Raw genomic sequence first — 21873 nt, 5'->3', positions numbered from 1 at the left:
ATGGCCTCTATCTCCAAACATTGCTCTCTGCTCCAAATTCTCTTTTTGTCCTTGATGTGCTGGCTAGTAATTTCGACCAGAATCTTCTAATTGTATTTTTGAATGGCTTACAGCTAGGAAGCATAATACTGATGTTTCTAGATCTCAGGGCAGACAAGTTGGGAGCCCCTAGACTGGCAGCCTCCAGCTGCTAGCAACCTTCACTAGATCTTTTTGGAAGGTTGCCCGACTACAGCAGAGTCTCCACAGATCGGGTGGATGATAAAAAACATCCAGTTCCACAGACTTCTTATCCAGGGTGAATAGCAGTATTCTCAAGAGCTGGGTCCTAAAGTGGAAATCCAGATGGTAGAATACATCCTTGGCTGTGCTCAGCACATCACAGCCAGCTTGGAGCTCCAGGATGGTACAGCTCTAGTAGCTCTGATATTTCTGATTGTTTGTAGCTGATGTGGACTTTTAATGGCATCCAAAGTAGTTTTGGTACAACTGATAGAATACACACATTTTACAAATTAAGGTTTCATCATTATTTTAATAATTGCTACACATAAGATCAGTTGGATTCAAAAATCTATTTGCCTTATCACATCAAATTTCATCATTGAGGGGCCAGAGTTTTGTCAGGAAGGTAAAACTGCCACCTGTGATGCCAGCATCCCATATGGGAACCAGTTCAAGTCCTGGCTGCCCCACTTCAGATCCAGCTCTCTGCTAAAGGCCTGAGAAAAGGAGTGGAAGATGGCTCAAGTGACCCCTGTTATTCATGTGAGAGCCCTCTTACCTTCAGCTTGGCCAACTAGGTCATTGCAATTATCTGAGGAATGAACCAGCAGAAGGAAGATCTCCCTCTGTTTCTCCCTCTCTCCATAATTCTGACTTTCAAATAAATAAACAACTCTTTTAAAAATCATCATTGCAATTTCATTTTTGAAATTTGAATAAGAAAGGAGGTTGGATTCTTTGAATACAATTTTGATCCTTACACATTTTTGAATAGTTGCCAATAAACGAATTTTAAGAAAATTTTATCATCTATGCAAAGTTTCTCATAAATGGTAACTGTATTGGTTTCCCATAGCTGTTGTAAAAAATTACTGAAAACTGGATGGTATATAAAAACATGTGTTCATTCTCTTATAAATCTGAAATGCATTTCTCCAGGCAAAATTCAGTGTCAGCAGGGCTGTCATACCATTGGATGCTCTAGGTGAGAATCCTTCATTGCCTTTTCTAATTTCTGAAGGCTATCCTTGGCTCAGCATACCTCATAACATCACCTTTTCTCACCCTGCTTCCATCATAACATTGTTTTCTTCCTCTGTCTTTAAATCTCACATTTATACTTTATAGCCATACTTAGTATTACATTTAGGGGGACTGGCATTGTGGCATAGCAGGTTAAGGCACTGCCTGTAATGCCAGTATGCCATATAAGCATCAGTTTGAGACCCACCTGCTCTACTTCTGATCCAGCTTCCTGTTAATGCATCTGAGAAGGGGAAATACCCTCCCCCCACGGCCCTGCCCTGTAACTCTGCCTTTCAAATAAATATTTTTTTGGGGGGGGGACAGGCAGAGTGGACAGTGAGAGAGAGAGACAGAGAGAAAGGTCTTCCTTTCTCCAATGGCCACTGCAGCTGGCGCGCTGCGGCCAGCGCACCGCGCTGATCCGAAGCCAGGAACCAGGTACTCCTCCTGGTCTCCCATGGGGTGCAGGGCCCAAGTACTTGGGCCATCCTCCACTGCACTCCCTGGCCACAGCAGAGAGCTGGCCTGGAAGAGGGGCAAGTGGGACAGAATCCGGCGCCCCGACTGGGACTAGAACCCACTGTGCTGGTGCCACAGATGGAGGATTAGCCTATTGAGCCGCAGCGCTGGCCTCAAATAAATATTTTTTTAAAGATTTATTTACTGCCTTTCAAGTAAATAAACAAATCGTTCTTTTTTTAAAGTTTTATTTATTTATTTACTTGAAAGGCAGAGAGAGAGAGAGAGAGAGAGGGAACGAATTTTCTGTCTGCTGGTTCACTCCCCAAATGGCTGTAATGGCTTGGTGCCAGGAACTCCATATAGGTCTGCCACATGAGTGGCAGGGGCTCAAGTACTTGGGCAACATTTTTCTGCTTTTCCAGGCAATTAGCAAGGAGCTGGATCAGAAGTAGAGTACTGAACCAGGCCTCACGTGGCATGCTGGCGTCACAGGCAGCAGCTTAACCCACTGCGCCACAACAGTGGCCCTATAAATATTTTTTTTTTAAATTACAATTAAGGCCCACTTGAAAAATTCAAGATATTCATATTCTCCCCACCAGAAAATCCATAATCCCACTTGCAAGATTTATGTTACCATATGCTGTAGCATTCACAGGTTAGCCTGAACAGTGACTATTAAGACTTTGAAAAGATTATCATTTGAAAGTCTTGATCAGAAACTGTATAATTATTCAAGCAAAAAACTTGATTAAAACACGTTTTGCTCATGCAATTCAAATTTCTCATTTAAATGTTTGAAAAGATTTTATATCCAAGTCTTATATAAGCCAAATAATTAATATTCCCCATGTTATTTCACATTGTAATTTTCATGATTTAATATATCTAAAAAGAAAATAATTATTTACCAATTTCCAATACAGATGTTTGCAAATTTCCTTTAGGTTACCTCACGATGCTACACAAGTATTACCATTTTCTCTCTAGGTTACGATGAAGCAAAAGTTGGAAAATATAGCTCTACAAGTTTAGGACACCAAGAAAATGGAGAAAAGGGCTGAGGGTGTGAGCGAGCTAAGTCTATATTCACTACAATGGGAAGTCAGAACACAATGCCTCACATCCAGAAAGCAAAGAAATATAATGCAATTTAAACATTTAGAAATATGGAGACTCAGAAGAAAAATGGATGCAAGGTTGGAGTAAAGAGAGGTAGGGCAGGAGAGTACTGCTATTCATTATGGGCATTTTGGTACTACTGTATTTGGATTTCTCTTTAAAGATGAGCATTCTTATTGACTTTTTTTTTTTAAGTCAATTTAAAATAGTACCAGAACTTAATACTTAACAATCCATATTCTTCCTTGTGGTATTTTCTCTATGACATTCCTCCTCTTTTTCACTCTAGAAAGAGAAAACACTGTTACCTTTTATTTTCTAATCGTTTACCTACTGAATGACATATATTTATTTACCCAATTATTTAAGCCTTATCCAAAGAGCAGTCCTGAGGATATCTCTTTAGTATTTAGTTAGAGTTGTGGGTATGAAATGCTTAAAATAAATTTCTTGAAACCAGGTTAGGAAACAGAAATTCTTCATCCCTTCTTTCCCAGTGGTGGCATTGGCAGGAAATTTAATAAGCTAGACCAGAGGCAGAGATATTTGGAAAACCATCAAAAGTCATTTGATGGGATGCACAATAGGAAATCTTTAATATGGTTGAAAAAGAAAAAAAAAGGTTAAATCAAATGCTTTTCTGTTTCACAATTCTCTATGAGACGTTCAAAGTCAACAAGTAACCTCATCATCTATACATATACTACTATAATAAAGCATATATTTATTTTATCTTATGAGTTGAACAAGAGATGTGTCATATCTTAGTTTCCTTTTACTTCTAACTATAATCACATAAGTAATGTTTATTAAAAACGCTGAGAGAATATAGGGTGATTCTTCAGGTTTCTTCCTGAGTCTACCTACCATGGGAATGACTCTCTGCTCCTGTAATCAAGGGGTGGTTGCAGTCAGGAGATAAGAGTCTGGCACACAATTGAGATAAAACAATTTATGGTCATTGTCATTTCTCACCAACACCCTTCTCTGAGAAACACACAGAACATGGGAGACATGAGACAGGACCTGCCTTCAACTTCCAAAGGCAACCCTAGAGGGGAATTATTAATAAACATGAACAAGATAACACCTGTTGTGGTTAAGCTGCATTCTTGTAAGTCTAATAACTTTCAAAATCGCTTAGATGATTGGTTTATCAACTCTAGATATCTGTAATTTTGACTCTTTTTAAAAGTACCTCAATTGTTTGAAATAATTGCTACATTTCTGATAAGTTACATAATGTTCAAACAATTTACTGTGAACAAATGGAAGGGTATGTCATAATTTAAATTCACAGCTTGTTTCAGCAAACTTCCTGATTCATTAACAACAGGGTGTTGGCAACAGGAAAGAATGAAGTCTTTCTCTTCCTTGACTATTTGGAAACTCCATTCATTTCCAGACTACTCATTCATTAGTAGTCTTTTCTCATAGATATAATTTGGTATCTTTTTCTAGCTAACCCTATTCTGTTACCTTTTGACTCAAGTGAAATGCTCCATTGTTAAATCTAGTCAGGAACTGACAACTACTCACTGAGTAACAGTAGCCCCTTTTTCCTCCTTCATGTGGGTGGCCTAGGATTTAGATGGGAACAGATAGGAGCCAATATTGAGTATGGGCAACAATCCAGTGGATAATTGTTGCCTGGTTTCTTGGCTACACATTTTGGGCATGACATAGAACTGTTTATATCTATGACATGTTCCCTCAAACTGTACTGTTTTACTTTCTTGAGTGTAGGGTATGATAAACAAGAAAAAAAATGGAAGACCACACATATTGCTGATCTGTAATACTTACTTCATATTTTAGCAATTTCTAAACTACCACTTAGTAGATAATGCTCATGGTGGGTAGTTAGTAAGGCTCACTGTAAAGTCATCAGTACATTATATTTACTGTTAATTCTTATAATTCCAAAAGTCAATGGAAAATTCATGCCATCTTTTAATTCCATTTTTCCACAAGCTTTTTGAAGCTCCCTCATATTTTGGCCCAGATTCACATTGTAGGTGGAAAAAACTGGAACTTAAAAATCTTTATCCCCAGGTCTAAATTAAATTTTTTCCTAATGGTTCTCAAATACAGAGCAGCATACAAACCTGTGAGTTAGAAAGACTTAGTGGCACTAAACAGTTTATTCAATTTATATTTAGAGTACATGCTATGGGCCAGATGCTGTGCCAAACATTAAATCTAAAAGACATGAAGAAAACATGCTTAGAAACCAGGGCAATAGATATTATTTCCTTATTGTTAATAGAAAGTTCCTGCCTAAAAAAAGGAAAAAAATATGGTGAGGTTGTGATATACTCCAAGACATGAGGCTAGGTAAATCAAACTAAATTTTCTCATGTTTCAATGGGGAAGTAAAAAGAAGGAATGAAGAACATTACAGACAATTTATGTCATCCTTAGAAGGCAGCATATGGTATCAGAGAAATCTTGCTTCTAGACATCTTTAATTCACAATCTCTATCATTCCAACTCCTCATCTCTGTATACAAACTCCTTTCCACTCCTTCATCTTTTTCCTACTTTAGATCTCTCCACCCCAAGTTTCTACAATGGTTTAATCTATAAATCTATGTTAAAGATTTCATTTTTTCAAGAATTTATTTGAGAAGTAGAGTTAGAGAGAAAGGAAGAGACAGAGAGAAATGTCTTCCATCCACTGCTTCACTTACCAAATATCCACAACGGCCAGAGCTAGGCCGGTCAGAAACCAGGAGCCAGGAGCTTCTTTTCGGGTCTCACAGGCAGGTGCAAGGGCCCAAGCACTTGGGCCATTTTCTACTGCTTTCCCAGGCCATAGCACGGGATTGGAAGGAGCAGCCAGGACTAGAACCAGCATCAGCATATCATATGGAAGCCACATCATGCACCTTGAAAGGAAATTCTAAAGTAGTTAAAAGGACTAAAAATACACACAGAAAGAACAGGGTTTTTTAGAGTTTGATATAGGCAATTGCCTTTTAAGCAAGCCATGACTCCATGGCCATCAAGAAACCCATCTCTTTCTCCCTTGTTCCCATAGATAAGTCAAATGATGCATTTCCCAATGGCAAGAGAGAGTGGCAGGCTCTTTTACAAAGAGACCTTTACAAAGTGTTTGAAGGTTCAGAATGTAAATTTAATTCTCTGTGTAAAGGAACTCCATTTTAAAGGGCATTATTCAAAAATACTTGGAACTATGACTTCTAGCATGCTACTTCTCTAAAAATCAGCACTGAATGGTTATAGCTTTAACCATCAAAGATGGGAAGTTACTTATTTTTTGGAATTTCTTGAGGCAGCAAATGTACACCTTTTGGTATCATATTTCAATATTTAATCACTCATAAAGCAAAATGCCATTCTTAGATAATACCCAGTGCTTGCTGCATTTCAAACCCATTTCTTTTCCCTTAATCTGCGAAGGTGGAAAATAACTGATCATTCTTGCTTATGATAAACCTTGCATAATTAAAGACTCATCATTGCTCTTTATCTTTTGCAGGCTAACTGTGTGAGGCCCAGTCTTTAGTGATATTTTATTTTGGTGCTAACGCTGATAAATAAATACTGCTTATTCAATGCTGGAATGATTTCTCCACTGTCCATAAAGAGCACAGAGATTCTGATTAAGATTTCCAGTCTTTAAATGCTCTACTGAACTATAAACATCTAGATTTTAGAAACTTCCCATTTGGGGCAAGTTAGTTTTAGAGCAGAGAGGTTTTTGGGTGTAATCCTTTCAGATTTCACATAAGAAACACCGTACTAATGGCAGACATTTTCTAGTGAGACAAATGATCCCTGGCCTTTGTTATTTGTTCTTAATTAGGTTTCCATGTAAATATGTGGAACTTAAAAAAATTAAAGTTCCCTTGTTTAGACAATGAGTCGTTTAAAAATTCTCAGTGTACCTTGCTTGACTAGTGTTGACCAAAGCCTCAAAACTCTTCTGGAAATATTTGGTTTGTTGCAGACACTTAAGAAACAACGCTGACAATTTTTACTCCTGCCACAGGCCGTCCGAGTCAGGAGGTGTAAGCGTCAAGTCCCAGCAGCAACAAGTGTGACTTTCAGGGCGCTAGGCTGGCTCTCTCGCAGTGCCCAGGGGTCAACGTGCCATCCTGCGCCATCCTCTTTCTTTGAGGACTTCAAGAATCTATCAAAAGGAAAGCATGCTTGAGGGGTAACTTCAGTCAGCTCCACACGGATCAGAAAAATCAATGCCTCTCATGGCACTAGTCACCGAGGCAACGGGGCAGGGGGGAGAGGTTGGTTCTGGGTGCCCTCACTTGACACTTCCTTCGACGCCCTAAGTCTCTGTGCTTGTTGGGCGGCCCCACTGCTTACTCCTTAACTCATCCCAAAGCAAGCGGTGAGCGGGAGTTACTGTCACCGAGGCGCTCACTCCGGGTGGCTGCTGTGGCCAGCTCGGGCTCTATTCGGTGCTACTCAGTCTGTGGTAACAAGGAACATTATTACGGCCCGTAAAAACAAGCACTCGTGCTCAGCTTCTCTCCCTTGCTGCGGGGTCTGAAGCAGACTAGGGGTAACACAGGTGAGACCTCCCCGACCGCTACGCAGCCGCAGGTGCGGCGTTCCTACGCGCGGGATTCCCGCGTGCGGCTCAGCGCCCGCCTCCACCGCGCTCTCTCGTGTCGCAGACGCCCCGCCTCCTGCCACCTCCACACCTCTCATTGGCCAGGCCCTGCGCCCGCCTCGGTTCCGGACTGGTGGCTGCGCCCGTCGTTCTGCGCCGCGGGGACATTTCCGCATTGAGGGGGGGCTGCTCCGAGCGGAGGGGGAGGGGAGGCGTTCAGGAGAAAGTGGGGGTTTTGGGTGTCAGCAGCCGGCAGGCATTTGGGCAAGAGGGGGTCAGCAGCTGGGCTGAGACCGCTAGCGAGGGACTCGAGGTGTGCACCTGTGAGGAAAGAGGGGGAAGAGAGAAGGGTGCCTCAGAGGTGACATTCTCTCAACCTGCGAGCTTTCTTCCTGGGGCGCCATAAACGCCCCCCAATTTCCCAGCTGCTAAAGGAAGAGAAGGAAGGTGGGTCTCGCCAGCTGCTTGGGGAGCGGCGGGGCGGGGCGGGCTTCCGGCGATCCCCTGAGCTTATGTTTCTCTTTTTGAGAAGAGTTCCTCTCCCCCACCCGCTGTAGCTCCAGAGGCCGAATTTGGGATTGGGGAGAGCGCAGGGCAGGCGGGACGAGAAAACGTGTGAGAAGGAAGGGTCGGAGCTCTCCCTGGGGATTCCGAGCGGGCGCGGGGTCCGGCCCTCTCCGGTGGCCCTTTAATGTTCGCGGGGGAGGGGGGGAGGGGCGACGTAGCCTTCGGCCTCTGCAGCGAAAAAGCCGCGGCGGGGTTTCGCCGCCCGCGGCAGTTAGGCGGGGAGCTGGAGGCCGCGGGTGACCCGAGGCCCCGGCCAGTTGGCCCGCCTGAGCGCGGAATTCCTAGCGCCTCCCAGTCCCAGGATATTTTGGGGCTGGTAAAAATGGTTCCATTTGCGTCCCCCTCCCCATCCCCCATTGCCGCCTGACCCGCCTGGGTAACTCGTGCTTGGGCGGGAGCCGCGGTTGACAGGAGTTTTCCGGGGTACCCGCCCGAGACTGGACGGCTGCGCTGGGGAGGGGGGCGGCGAGGGTGCGCCCCGGGTTCCTGCTGCAGCCCAGCCCCAGAGGGCGTGGAGATCGAGGGGCAGCTGTAGGTCCGCCTCTTTCATTGATGAAATTTAAGTTCGTGTGGTTTTACCTTTTCCGGGAGTCTCCGGCTGTGTCAGGGAGCGCAGTGTAGCCAGGAGTTCCCAAGCAGACCAATTCGCAGCAAGTTTCCGTCTTTTGGAGTTGGAAGATTCTCTAGGTGTACATATATCTTCTCATATATATATATATATATATATAGGAGCAAGTTTTAATCCGTTGAATGAATACTCCCCTAAGTAGCTAAACATAGGAGGAGAAAGAACTCGTCGGTTATTAAAGCAAGAGAGGAAGAGAGACCTGCCCGGTAGTGTGACTCCTCTAGAAATTAAAAAATTATAAATCAAAGTGTTTTAATAAAACTCTAAAATGTCAAGATTTGTACAAGGTAAGACGTGCTTCTTCTTATCTCCCGGGTTGATGCAGCCGAATTTGGGTACTGGCAGTCTAGAGGTTGGGTGGATGATTTGGAAGTAGAAAATGTTCATTTGAGATACCATTTGCGAAATCCTTTTCGTTAAATTGACATCTGAACCGCCTTGAGCTTCTGAGTTGGCGGTTCAGATAGGTATAATTTATACCGCTCTGCCCCTCTGGGTGTAGTTTTGCCTCCCTGAAATCAGGTTATGAGTACTTCAGCTTCCCTGGATAGTGGCTGTAAATGATGATAAAACAAGGTTTTGGCTACTGATTAATCCCTGCTCTCTTTTCTTGGTCAGTGTCAAGGTACCTGTGTAAGTGGGCGCGGACGGGAAGGAGACCGGGAGGGCTAGGGGAAGGCAGGTGGGTTTTACTGAGGACTATTGAGGAAGCTTTAGTGTTCTCAGCTTCTGCTGTTTGTGTATACGTGGTTAAGAGTCATTTATTGCGAAACCGGGAGTAACTCGTGAGAGCTGGAGGTCATTTCTACTGGAGAAATGACTTTGCTGCATTGCTGTGTTTATTTTTCCTTTTTTGAATTATGAAAATGTGAAGAAAGATTTCTTTGAAATTTGTAAATTGACCTCTAAATTTCCACATGTATATTAAAGAAAGGGCTAAGGAATGCTTGTCAGCAGAGCTCAGCAGTAAGATTGGTATGTATGTAGCAATGTGTGTGTATGGTGTAGGCACTGAAACTAGTGCTGCCTTAAACCTCTGTCACCAATTTGTAGTGTAGGATTTGCTTTCTGGTATGCAAGTAAATGCTTTCCTTGCAGAGCCCAGCAGTGTTGAAAGCTTCAGCCATCTTGCTGAACACACTGCTAGTAAAGTTCCCAACGACTTCATGTTAAGTGTCAATAAATGCAGCTGAACTTTAAAAAAAAGTTGTGTTAGTAATGGCCATCATTTTACCCTGGGAATAAAAATGCCCTAGTGACTTTATTAACTCTTCTTTAACTTTTGTGTCATAAAGTATGAATTTTCTGGAAACAGTTGGGGCATTCATGCCTGCCGTTAGCACCAAGCTCAGAAATGCCATTTGTCATTAGACTTTCAAATTCATGTTATACCTTAAATGTGGTTAAGATACTTAGGTTCTAATTAAATGCATGTCTTACTGAAGAGTAGAAAGGCAGAGGTTACTGTTGAAACTTACTGGTTTTTAATAGCAATAATACTCAGTTACCATAAAGTCAGTATTTTGTGAGAATGTGCTGGGGAAAGTAGACTAGTCACTTCTCTTTAAAAGTTAAGAATATTATTAGACTGAAGATGTTCCATGTAGTTATGTTTTGGAATAACTTGCTGAGTTGGTATGCGTTAATGGTCTTTAGTGTTACCACTAACTATCCTCATGAGGTTGTTTTTTTTTTTTTTTTTGTAAAGAGTGCACTTTTTTTTTTTTTTTTTTTTTTTGACAGGCAGAGTGGACAGTGAGAGAGACAGAAAGGTCTTCCTTTGCCGTTGGTTCACCCTCCAATGGCCACTGCGGCCGGCGCACTGCGCTGATCCGATGGCAGGAGCCAGGTGCTTCTCCTGGTCTCCCTTGGGGTGCAGGGCCCAAGCACTTGGGCCATCCTCCACTGCACTCCCTGGCCACATCAGAGAGCTGGCCTGGAAGAGGGGCAACCGGGACAGAATCCGGCGCCCCGACCGGGACTAGAACCTGGTGTGCCAGCGCTGCAAGGCGGAGGATTAGCCTAGTGAGCCGCGGCGCCGGCCCCTCACGAGGTTTTAAATCCAATCACAATACTTAAGAATTGCTATATATGCTTGTCATTACTTTGTCATCAACTTTTCTAAAAAATGAGCTTTTTATTTTGGAATATATATAGATGTATAGAAAAATTAGACATAATATAGATACATTACTGTTAGCCACAGTACACACCTAATTCAGAGTACTATTCTTATGATTCAATCCAAGATAACACTGCATTTAGTTGCCATCCTTTTATTTTAAACGGTTTTTTTTTTCTTTTCTTTTTTGGTCAGGCAGAGTTAGAGACAGACAAGAGAGTTATAGACAATGAGAGACAGAGAGAAAGGTCTTCCTTCCATTGGTTCACTCCCCTAATGGCCTCCACGGCCGGCACTGCGCCATTCCGAAGCCAGTAGCCAGGTACTTCCTCCCTGTCTCCCATGCGGGTGCAGGAACCCAAGCACTTGGGCCATCCTCCACTGCCCTCCCGGGCCACAGCAGATTGCTGGATGGGAAAAGGAGCAACCGGGACTAGTACCTGGAGTGCGGGAGCCGCAGGCGGAGGATTAGCCAAGTAAGCCACGGTGCGGCGCTGGCCAAATGGTTTTTCTTTTAAACCAGCAGTTTTGTACAAAAAAGATAACATCTTTCCCCCATTTTTATAAACAAATGTTCTCTTGTTTTAAATTTTATGCTGCAAGTGTGAGTCCTCTATATGTTTAACCCTATGTGGTTGTAAATGATAAGTCTAAGATATAAATGATAAACCTGATTGACTTCTGTCTCCTCAGATCAATTTTCAAGTATATAAATTGGAGTTTTTGTTTCTGATTTTTTAAGAAAGCATTTGTACTCAGTGGCACCTAGCTTATACTACTTTCTAGGGAAAGAGTTAATAAATGTTAGGCTCCTAACTGCTTTCATACTTTGTTTAATTTAAGCTTCCTAAGAAGTAGTATATTTTTATCATGCTCTTATAAATAGCTGAGGAAAGTTAAGTATCTTGTCCATAGTTCACAACTAATAAACCTGTTAGAAATCCTTATGCTGTCCACCCATTTTGTGCTTTTTGTATTAAAAACTATAAAAATGGCCCGTTTCTCCAACTAGACTCATTCTCTTTAGGCAAAGATAATATATCCCTAGAAGAAAGGAGTTGTCTTTTAAGTAGTGGATGCTCTAAAAGAATTAATCATGGATTGCAAATGAGAATCCCACAATTCAGTACTTTCCATGTGCTATTTTAGTGGGTTAGCTTACATTTTTGCTTGTAGTTTTTTATAACACTTCTTAGATTAGACAAATGTTGAGAAGGATGTAAAGGTGTGGACACAGGTTTGAATCCTATTACTAGCAGGTATTCTTAGAGAAATAACTTTCCTGAAGCTTAGTTTCTACCTATACAAAAGTTGAGTATCAATACTTTATACCTCACGGTTATTAAGAAGTTAAAATGAGATTAATTATGAGAGCTAGGCACATATTTGAGGGCCAGTACATTTTATTTTTCTTTCTAGAAAATGATGGTGGCCTTCCTGGTAGTATTGCCATCAAAAGTATAATCACATGTCATCAACAGAAATGAACAGAAACAAGACAGGTGTGACAGTTCTCTATTTTCCTATTCCAGGTTTGGTGTTCAGTCAGGCTCAGTTGATAGGCTTTAAAAAAAAATGCAAGGATGGGAAGCTGGGGCAGAATGATGCATGGATAGTGCGGAGGTGAATGTACATTTGGGATTTTTAGTCCGGTCAACAAAAATTTTTTTGACTGTTTCATATGTGCAGTACAGTGTATTGGGACTTCTGATGTATCCCACATGCTAGGCACTTGTAGTTAAGCAGGTCTGGGTATTATATCTGTGTATTGTATACACACATAGCTTTTTTTCCCCTTAATTTTTACTTACTTATTTGAAAGGAAAAAAAAGTTTCTCATCCTCTGGTTCATATTCTAAATGCCCACAGCAGCTGGGGCTAGGCCATGCTAAATCAAGGAACCAGGAACTCAATGTGGGTCTCTCAAATTCGTGGCGTGGTCCTAACTACTATTAAAAGCATTAATACCCATTTTTTTTTTAATAGTAAAATTGTTCCTCCGTGTTCTTAAAATGAGCCATTGCAGCTGCTTCCCGGGTTGCACATTAGCAGGAAGCTGGGATCTGGAGTAGAACCAGGACTCAAACCCAAGCTTTCTGTTATGCGATGCAGGCATCCCAAATAGGTGGGTCTTAACCCCTGAGCCAAACTACCACCTCTGTACAGGTTTTTGAATGTTATGAGACAAAGGATTGCTACACTTGGCCTGAATTTCTTTACCCAAATCTAGGCAATGTATGTACTTTATAGGAAAACTGGACATCTCCATCGTGAGGCATTTTGACCATAAGCTATTAGGTAGAACTGTGCAATTAATGAAAATACTTAGTGTTGATAGGCAGGAGAGTTCTTAGTATGAATTCTTTGGCCAAAAGAAGGTTCAGTTTTCCTTGGCCATCTCCCCAGGTCTGTTTCTCAGGCACTTTAAAGTTCTTTGTCATAGACCCTTTGCTGGATTTGTGGTGTTCTTCCTAGCTGGTGTACACTGCCCTTAGGTCACCTTTTGCCTGCCTGTGAAATTTCTTCAGCTGCTGGTTTTCTCTGCCCCGAGGGTTATTGCAGCACTTCCAGTTATTATAAATAAATCTGAATACTATCTCTTTTATAGCTGAGTGAGAAGGATCTTCTTGTCACAGTTTGGAGGTGTTGGGGGTCATTAGCTGCTGTGACTTTTTCTCTAGGTTTCTCAGGGGTGCCTTTTGGATTTTTGCTTTTGAAAAGTTCTGAGAGCTATGGGATAATCTGTCTAAATGTTTCAAAACTTATAAGTGGTAGACTAATGTCTAGCCATCTAAAGTCATATGTGCTTGTATGTAACATTAGAGGCACTTCTTAAAAACTATGTTTAATGTTCCATTATCTAAATTATGTAAAAGTTTTCCTTAACGTTCTTAAATTGAGATAATTCTGTTTCAGGAAAGACCATTTTAAGTACCACTGTGTCACTTTAAAAATATTTGAGGTCTGTCAACTTTCCCATTTGTTGGAATTCTTTTTGTGACTCTTTTTGGTGATTCTTGTTTGGTGGATGGCAGTTAGCCAGTGACGATTACTGAGCTAATTATAACTGGAAGATTCTCAGATGAATACAGGGATGAGAAGCATTCTGGGGTCTGGTTGTTAAGGTCAGACACTGGCAAATCCCAAAACCAAATTTAGCCTATTGTTGGTCATTTAGATGACTAGAATGCTTTTAACCCAAGGGGAGTATGGCCTGGATTTGAGTCAGGACTATGTGCAGCAAATGGTCATAACACATTATGACTAACACATACCCCTTATTTTTATTTTTTTACCCCTCATTTTTAAGACATGACAGTATTATATTGCTGGGGGGGATTTTGTTAAATTAAGAGTCACTGTTATAAATGTAAAATTCAAAGAAATTAAAAAGGGAAGAGATGAGCAGATGAAAACTTGAGTGTTTTCCAACATGGACCTTGTAAGCTCTTGTTAAATTTCCCATATTCTTGCTAACTCAGCTTTCTAATTAAATGAATGGTTTTCATTTGTGAAAGCCTGCTGAGAGAAAAAGTTGACAAGAAACATTAGAGAAATAAGAAATATTAACTGTACACTTCTTAAGTTCCATTTTAATATTCTCAAGATACATTAAAAAGTTTACACAGTAGGTAATAGCTTCCAATAGCTCTTCATAGAGACTATTCTCTTTGTATATGCCATTTTTTCCTTCATAGATGAATTGTAGCAGCAACTTTAATTCAAATAATAGAATACTTAGTTTCTGAAAGAAGCATCAGTTAACATAATGAAAATGTTTTAGATAAATGGAGCAATGGTCTGTCATTTTCCAATTTCCACCAAGTTTTTCCAGTTTCCACCTAGTTGTATTCAGTACTGTTTGCAGAAGTGTGGGCCTTAGGAGTTCTCAGAAAATCGGGTACATTCATTGCTGGAAAGTTAATGTAAACTGAGCCAGGACCCTGGCCTGCAGTGCTGGCATCCTATATGGGCACTGGTTCCAGTCTCTGCTGCTCCACTTCCAATCCAGCTCCCTGCTGTTGTGCCTGGGAAAGCAACAGAGGATGGCCCAAGTCTTTGGGCCCCTGCACCCATGTGGGAGACTCGGAAGAAGTTCCTGGCTTCAGATCACCCAGCTCCGGCCACTGTGGCCATTTGGGGAATGAACCAATGATTGGAAGATTCATATTCTCTCTCTCTCTTTCTCTCTCTCTCCTCCCCCCTCCCCACTTCTCTCTGTAACTCTTTCAAATAAATCTTTAAAAAAATTAATATGCAGCTGGCGCCTTGGCTCACTAGGCTAATCCTCCGCCTAGCGGCGCCAGCACACCGGGTTCTAGTCCCGGTTGGGGCGCTGGATTCTGTCCCGGTTGCCCCTCTTCCAGGCCAGCTCTCTGCTGTGGCCAGGGAGTGCAGTGGAGGATGGCCCAGGTGCTTGGGCCCTGCACCCCATGGGAGATCAGGAGAAGCACCTGGCTCCTGGCTCCTGCCATCGGATCAGCGCAGTGCGCCAGCCGCAGCGCGGCGGCCATTGGAGGGTGAACCAACGGCAAAAGGAAGACCTTTCTCTCTGTCTCTCTCTCACTGTCCACTCTGCCTGTCAAAAAAAAAAAAAAAATTTAATATGAATATATCAAAGTCAAACTAACTTGTGATCATCTGTGACAATGAATGGTAGTTAGAAGCACTAATTTTCCATAGTACTATTCTTTTATCCAGCATTTTTACCTTTGAGAAAATTCCAGCAGTTTTAGAATAAATTTTTGGGAGACATTCTCTGAGGGTTTTGAATGGAATAGGTAAGTAAATATGATTCACTGACTACCCTTTATATTGTATCAGATCTCTTTATAAGCTGGAGTTTTTTTTCTAAAGACTATTACTTTTTTGACACAGCCATTTCTTTTCTAAAGTATCATATTTTTAACTTGGGGTAATAGTATATGAAGTGTAGACATCTTGATTTTGGTAATTTCATGGATCATGCCATGTTTCTTAGATCTCTAAAAATATACTAGGCATGTATCTTTCCCTGAATAAATTTTAAATTATTTGGAAGTTGACTTGTTAAACTATGGAAAGAAAATTAAACTTTGTGTTTTTTAATTGGGCGATTTATATTTGAGAAAAGAATACTGCATTTGAAAGCTGCTTCCCAGTTCTCTTGATTGGTGATTCAGGCATCTCCTTTAGCTGATGCAGAGTAATTGTCTAGAATTCACATTCTGCCTCTGCCAATAGTTCCATTGTTAATTCTTTTATTCATTGCCAAATGAAATCAAGTATATCCCCAAACCATTTTGACAATTAAGGATTGTTTTTGAGAACTATGGAGAAATTGACTACATTGTCTTTGTTAACTTACACAAACAACCAAATATTTCATTTGTCCAAAAGATTTGTGGAGAGTTTGTTAGATTTCCTGTGTAAATCAAGAGAATTCCCTGTTTGTGATTTCACTTGTATTTTTATAAAAATATACAATTCATTGTACTTATGAACCTGAAATATTCATAATATGCTGTCTACTTTTTACCTGTTAGCAACCAAATTGTAAGAATACTATCGAAATTTTTTTTTTTTTTTAGAATTTTCTCTTTTCTTTAACATTTATTTATTTATTTATTTGAAAGAGTTACAGAGAGGCAGAGGCCGGGGGTGGGGGGTGGGGTCTTCCATTTACTGGTTAATTCCCCCAAATGGCCGCAATAGCCAGGGCTGGGCCAGACCAAAACCAGGAGCTTCATCTAGGCCTCCCATGTGGGTGCAGGGGCCCTAGCACTTTGGCCATTTTCTGCTGCTTTCCCAGGTTCATTATCAGGGAGCTGGATCAGAAGTGGAACAGCCAGGGCTCAGACTGGTGCCCATATGGGATGGAGCAGCCAGGACTTGAACTGGTGCCTGTGATGCCACAGTGCTGGCCCTTAGAATTTACTTATTTGAGAGGGAAAGGGATGGGAGAAAGAAAAGAGAGAGGTAGAGTTCCTGTCTGCTGGTTCAATCATCAGATGCCTGCAATGGTCTGAGCAGGGCTGAGTGGGATCAAAGCTGGAAGCAGGAGGGAACACTACCCAGGTTTCCCATATAGGTGGCAGGAGCCCCTGCTGCTGCCTCTCAGGATCTGCATTGGCAGGAAGCTGGAGTCCAGAGTTGGAGCCAGGACTTAAACCCAGGTACTACATTATGGTATGTGGGCATCTTAACTGCCTAGATAAATGCCCATGTCTACAAGGCAAAGAGACACACAGAAACAGAGTTAGAAAGCTCTTCTATCTGCCAGTTCACTCTTCAAATTTCTACAGTGGCCGGGACTGGGATAGGCTGAAGCCAGGAGCCAGGAAATCAGTCTGCGTCTCCTTGTGTCAGGAACCAAGTACTTGGGCCGTCACCTGCTGCCTCCCAGGGCATTAGCAGGAGGCTGGAGTGAGGAACTGGAGCCAGAAATCAAGTCCAGGTACTGTAATGAGGGATATGGGATGTGGATGTCCCAAGGCAAATCTTCACCGCTGAGCCAAATGCCCATCCCTAAAAATGCTGTTCTAAAGGACACACTGCCTTTGACAGTAGCTCCACCTACTCCTTGGCCACAGTCACTTGCAGACAAGGTAACTAGAGTTTGTATTTTCCTTTGGTAGCTGCCCTGATGTAATTGATGTGATACTTTTGTGTTACACCCCTGCCTAGAATTTTAAACCTTCTAAAGAAAACAGGAAAATGGGATAACATATGTATTATTTGGGGCTCATTAGTGCTAATGGTAAAATACTTAGCCTTGGTAATAAAATATTTATAGAGTACATAAAAGCTTTCTTCGATTTATTTTCATGGCTCAGAAACAAACAATATACTTGTATAAGGAAAAGGTGAGGAATATAAGATGCAGTAGCAGAAAGCTAATTTTAATTTGTAAATGCAGCCTCACATAATAGACATAGTTGAATTGCTAGTTTTTATTCAAATTTGGTGGTATACTCCTGGAGGTGGTAAACCGTGTCAATATACTATAACTGAGAAAGAAGAGACCTTCCTCCAGTAGGAGAGAAGCAGGGCATGAGGCCACAGAGCTCGGTCTCGAGCGTGGCACCACCACTGTGTAAGTCGGCATCTCTGGGCCTCTGTTTCTTCGTTTCCAAGATGGAAAAATGGACTCACTGACAAAGTTAAGCTTAAAATTTTTTACCTAAATGCACATATGTCAAGTTATCTGGCAGGGCTCCTAGATCTTTTTTGGTCCTAGGTAGTGATTTTATGTTGTACCCTGTATCCATCTTCTCAACAAATGAGTGTGATGGGCCCCTAAGCATGACTTTCTTATCATCCAATAAAGTTAAAGCAAAGTAATTACTCATATTTGGCAGATCTCTTCTGGATGTTCTGTTTTCCACAAGTGATAGTTGTTGCTGTTTTTTTTGTTTTTTTTGTTTTTTTTTTTTTTGAGATTTTAAGAGCTATTCTATTGTATGAAAGCAAGGTTAATATTAATTATTAATGAGAAACCTAAAGTTGTAACAGTTTTTGCTTTTTTTCTAAAGATTTTATTTTATTTATTTGAGAGATAGTTATAGACAGTGAGAGGGAGAGACAGAGAGAAAGGTCTTCCTTCTGTTGGTTCACTCCCCAAATGGCCGCTATGGCTGGCGCTGCGCTGATCCAAAACCAGGAGCCAGGTGCTTCTCCTGGTCTCCCATGCAGGTGCAGGGGCCCAAACACTTGGGCCATCCTCCAGTGCCCTCCTGGGCCACAGCAGAGAGCTGGACTGGAAGAGGAGCAACCGGGACTAGAACCCGGCGCCCATATGGGATACCAGTGCCGCAGGCGGAGGATTAACCAAGTGAGCCACGGTGCTGCCCCATAAATACTTTTCAAAAGGCATTTAGTAAGCATTCATATGGACTTTCTCTCATGTTTTCTCAGGTAAATCTTTTTTTAATCAAGAAATAACTGTCTTCAAAATTGCTTGGTAAAGTGTGCCTTTGTGCCTCATTGACCAGAATGATATTAATTTTTCATATTTAAACCTGTCACTGAGAAGGCTTTAGATTATCTGGTTCTAGTGCCCTCTGAAACACATGGTATTGAGGCAGAAAGGAGGTGGAAAAATGGCACGAGAGTAGGAAGAGGGACAAGGGATATGGCTGTTACAAACTTAGTAAGCTAAACAGTGTGGTCCTTCTTGGAGCTACTCAAAACCAAACTAGCTGTGTTTGATGATTGGAAATGCTTTATTTTCCACAGTTCAGACATATTGAGTTAGTATCTCTGGGGGCTTATCCAGGAATCTGTTTTAACAAGGCCGTCAAGTGGTTTGTATGTACATTAAAGTTTAGAAACACTATTCTAGATGTCACAAATAGAGTAGGAAATTGCAGCCCTTGGCATTTTTATTTAGTAGTTTGATTAGTTTTGGCTACTCAAAAAGATGCTTCAACTTGGCTTTTAAGACATTCCTGGGGGCTGGCACTATAGTGTAGTGGGTTAATGCCCTTGGCCTGAAGCACCGGCATCCCATATGGATGCCAGTTCTGTCCCGGCTGCTCCTCTTCCAATCCAGCTCTCTGCTATGGCCTGGGATAGCAGTAGAAGATGGCCCAAGTTTTTGGGCCCCTGCACTCGTGGGAGACCTGGAAAAAGCTCCTGGCTTCCGATTGGCGCAGCTCTAGCCATTGCGGCCATCTGGGGAGTGAACCAGCAGATAGAAGACCTCTCTCTCTGTCTCTACCTCTCTCTGAAACTCTGTCTCTCAAATAAAAAAAATAAAATAAAATCTCTCTCTAAAAAAAAATACATTCCTGGACAAGGAATTTATATTTATTTCATTATGAATGAGCAGCCCATCAAATGAGGAACATGATATGATGGGATTTGTAGTTTATGGTTAGCACCACCGGATTAGTGAGCAGAAAAGAAGCAGAGAGGGCAAGAAGAGTATTTAGTTTGGATGATAAGTTTTATTTTGGACATGTCAAGTTTAAGGTACCTAGCTAGGCATTAGCTACAAAAGGTCTAGAAGGTGGTAGGCTATGTGACCTTGGAGCATAGTATAAAGATCAGGATGAGAGGCACACATTTGAGTATTATCATTAAGGAGATTGATAAAGGAGGGCATAACTGAGGGGAGGAAAAATGATCCTGGGGACAAAATCTTAGAAAACCTTGGGCATGGGGTGTCTGCCTGTGGCACCGGCATCCCATATGGGTGCTGGTTGGAGTCCTGGCTGCTCTTCGAGTCCAGCTCTCTGCTATGCCCTGGGAAAGCAGTGGGAGATGGGTCAAGTCCTTGGGCCCCTGCACCCATGTGGGAGACCCAGAAGAAGCTCCTGGCTTCAGATCAGCCCAGCTCCAACCACTGCAGCCATTTGGGGTGTAAATCAGCAGATGGAAGATGTCTCTGTCTCTCCCTGTTTGTGTCTGTAATTCTGCCTCTCAAATAAAATCTTAAAAAAAAAAACAAAACAAAACAAAAAAACACACCTTGTGAGTAGGAGAAAAAAGGATGATTCAGTTAAGGAAACTGAAACATGGTCAGAGAGGTAAGACAAGATGCAGGCTAATAGTAGTAGAATCCAAAGAATATTCTCAAATAATTGAGTTTAAAGCCTGCATTAAGAACCCAAAGGAAGCTGGCTAGCTTGAGTTGGACATAAGTTTTGTCAGTATAGTTCAGCTTTCTTTAAGGTGACTCCAGTTACCATTATATTATTTGTGTTTTATGCTGATTTGGATCACAAGTCATTTCCTGGTTTAAGATAAAGAATGCACTTTTCCTCTAACTACAGATGTCTTCATTATGGGCTTCCAAAGAAGATTGGTACTGATAGAGCTGATGAATGGGTAGAATGCTCTTCAGCCTCTTTGTTGATCTTGGTGTTCTTCTGGCCTCTCCTGTGCTTTGTGAAGCAGCTTTGTACTTCAGAATATGAAGTTACTTTGTTATCAGTATTAGAGTGTTAGGGAAGGGTATTATCGGCCTGTTCTGTCTGAAATTGACTAAATTCTAATGAAATCAGCTACAAAAATTTATTAAGCCCAGTTTTTATTTTTGTTTTTGTTTTTTTAAGATTTATTTATTTGAAAGAGTTACAGAGGGAGAAGAGACAGAGATCTTCCATCTGCTGGTGCACTCCCCATATGGTGGCAACAGCTAAGGTGGAGCCAGGCTGAAGCCAGAACTTCCTCAAGATCTCCCATGTGGTGGCAGGGGCCAAACATTTGGGCCATTTTCCTCTACTTTTCCCAGGCCTTTACCAGGGAGCTAGATTGGAAGTGGAACAACTGGGACACAAACTGGCACCCATGTGGGATGCCAGCACCTAAGCCTGGTTTTATGTGGTAGAGAGTTACTCTGTTGATTGGATGTAAGAAGACGTTCTGATAAAAATTCTTCAGGAGAATTTTTTATTAGGGATAAAAAATTAGGAATTTTATATCATAGATTAAAAAGAGCCAGACTTGGTGGTTGTGGAGGAAGAGGGGGTAGGTGGGAAGCAGCGTATTTTTACCTCAGTAGTGGAATAGGGCTCAGTATTAGTTTGCTTGGTGACATTGGATAAGTCAGTTATTTTCAACCTCAGTTTCTTCATCTGTAAAACAAGTAGCATAGATTAATTTATGTCATATCTAATAAAATTCTGAGTTATGCCTAAAATAGTGAAATGTCTGGCTCCTAAACTACTCTCTGCCTGAAGTCAGAGGGTCAATTGTATATTGCTAGGAAGTGGGGAGAGACAAAACGTTTTTGTGAGGTTGAAAATCTTGGATTATTCAGGGGATTCTTTAATAGCCCGTCCCTTAAAAATGTAACTATCATTACCAGAAAGTAATCTGAGAATGTTAAATCTCAGAAAGCTTGTAAAGTCTTTACTTCTTTTCCTATCAGAAATTCAAGACCTTTAGAAAATTTGGGACGGATAAAAGGGAAAAATGATTTCTAGCCCTGTGCCTCCTTTTCTGAGCCTAGGTGTCAAAGATAGCTACTCTTCTTGCTTAAGCACTCTCTTGTTCTTGAATATTCGTTATCCTTGAAAAGCCCTTTCTTATTCTTTAATCAGTAAAAGTGGAACTTAAGAATAGCACTTTGCCCAGGGAAGGGGAATGAAACAGCAGTGGAATGGGGTAGAAGAGGTGATAGGCTTGTGGTAA

The 21873-nt window shown here is 41.6% G+C and overlaps 1 protein-coding gene across 6 annotated transcripts in view; it reads left to right on the top strand.

The window, feature by feature from the left end:
* The first annotated feature begins 7628 nt into the window (after positions 1–7628).
* The window catches only part of UGP2 (UDP-glucose pyrophosphorylase 2), a 67108-nt gene continuing 52863 nt past the window's right edge, over positions 7629–21873 (top strand). Inside the window, exon 1 of one of the 6 annotated variants that reach the window (XM_008254344.5) lies at positions 7629–7882. Coding sequence is in view for 2 of the 6 variants with exons in the window: in XM_051838132.2 (XP_051694092.1) it covers positions 9548–9605 (58 nt within the window). In the remaining 4 variants the exon portion in view is untranslated. Of the gene's footprint in view, positions 7883–8588; positions 8918–8943; positions 9264–9348; positions 9606–21873 lie in introns of those variants that run through there. The other 5 variants (XM_008254342.5, XM_008254345.4, XM_051838162.2 and 2 more) reach the window with 5 other exon arrangements.

The sequence above is a fragment of the Oryctolagus cuniculus genome, chromosome 2, assembly GCF_051225735.1.
Source record: "Oryctolagus cuniculus isolate XC-2025 breed Fujian yellow rabbit chromosome 2, ASM5122573v1, whole genome shotgun sequence".
Classification (NCBI taxonomy): domain Eukaryota; kingdom Metazoa; phylum Chordata; class Mammalia; order Lagomorpha; family Leporidae; genus Oryctolagus; species Oryctolagus cuniculus.
This window is presented reverse-complemented; position numbering and strand designations above follow the sequence as displayed.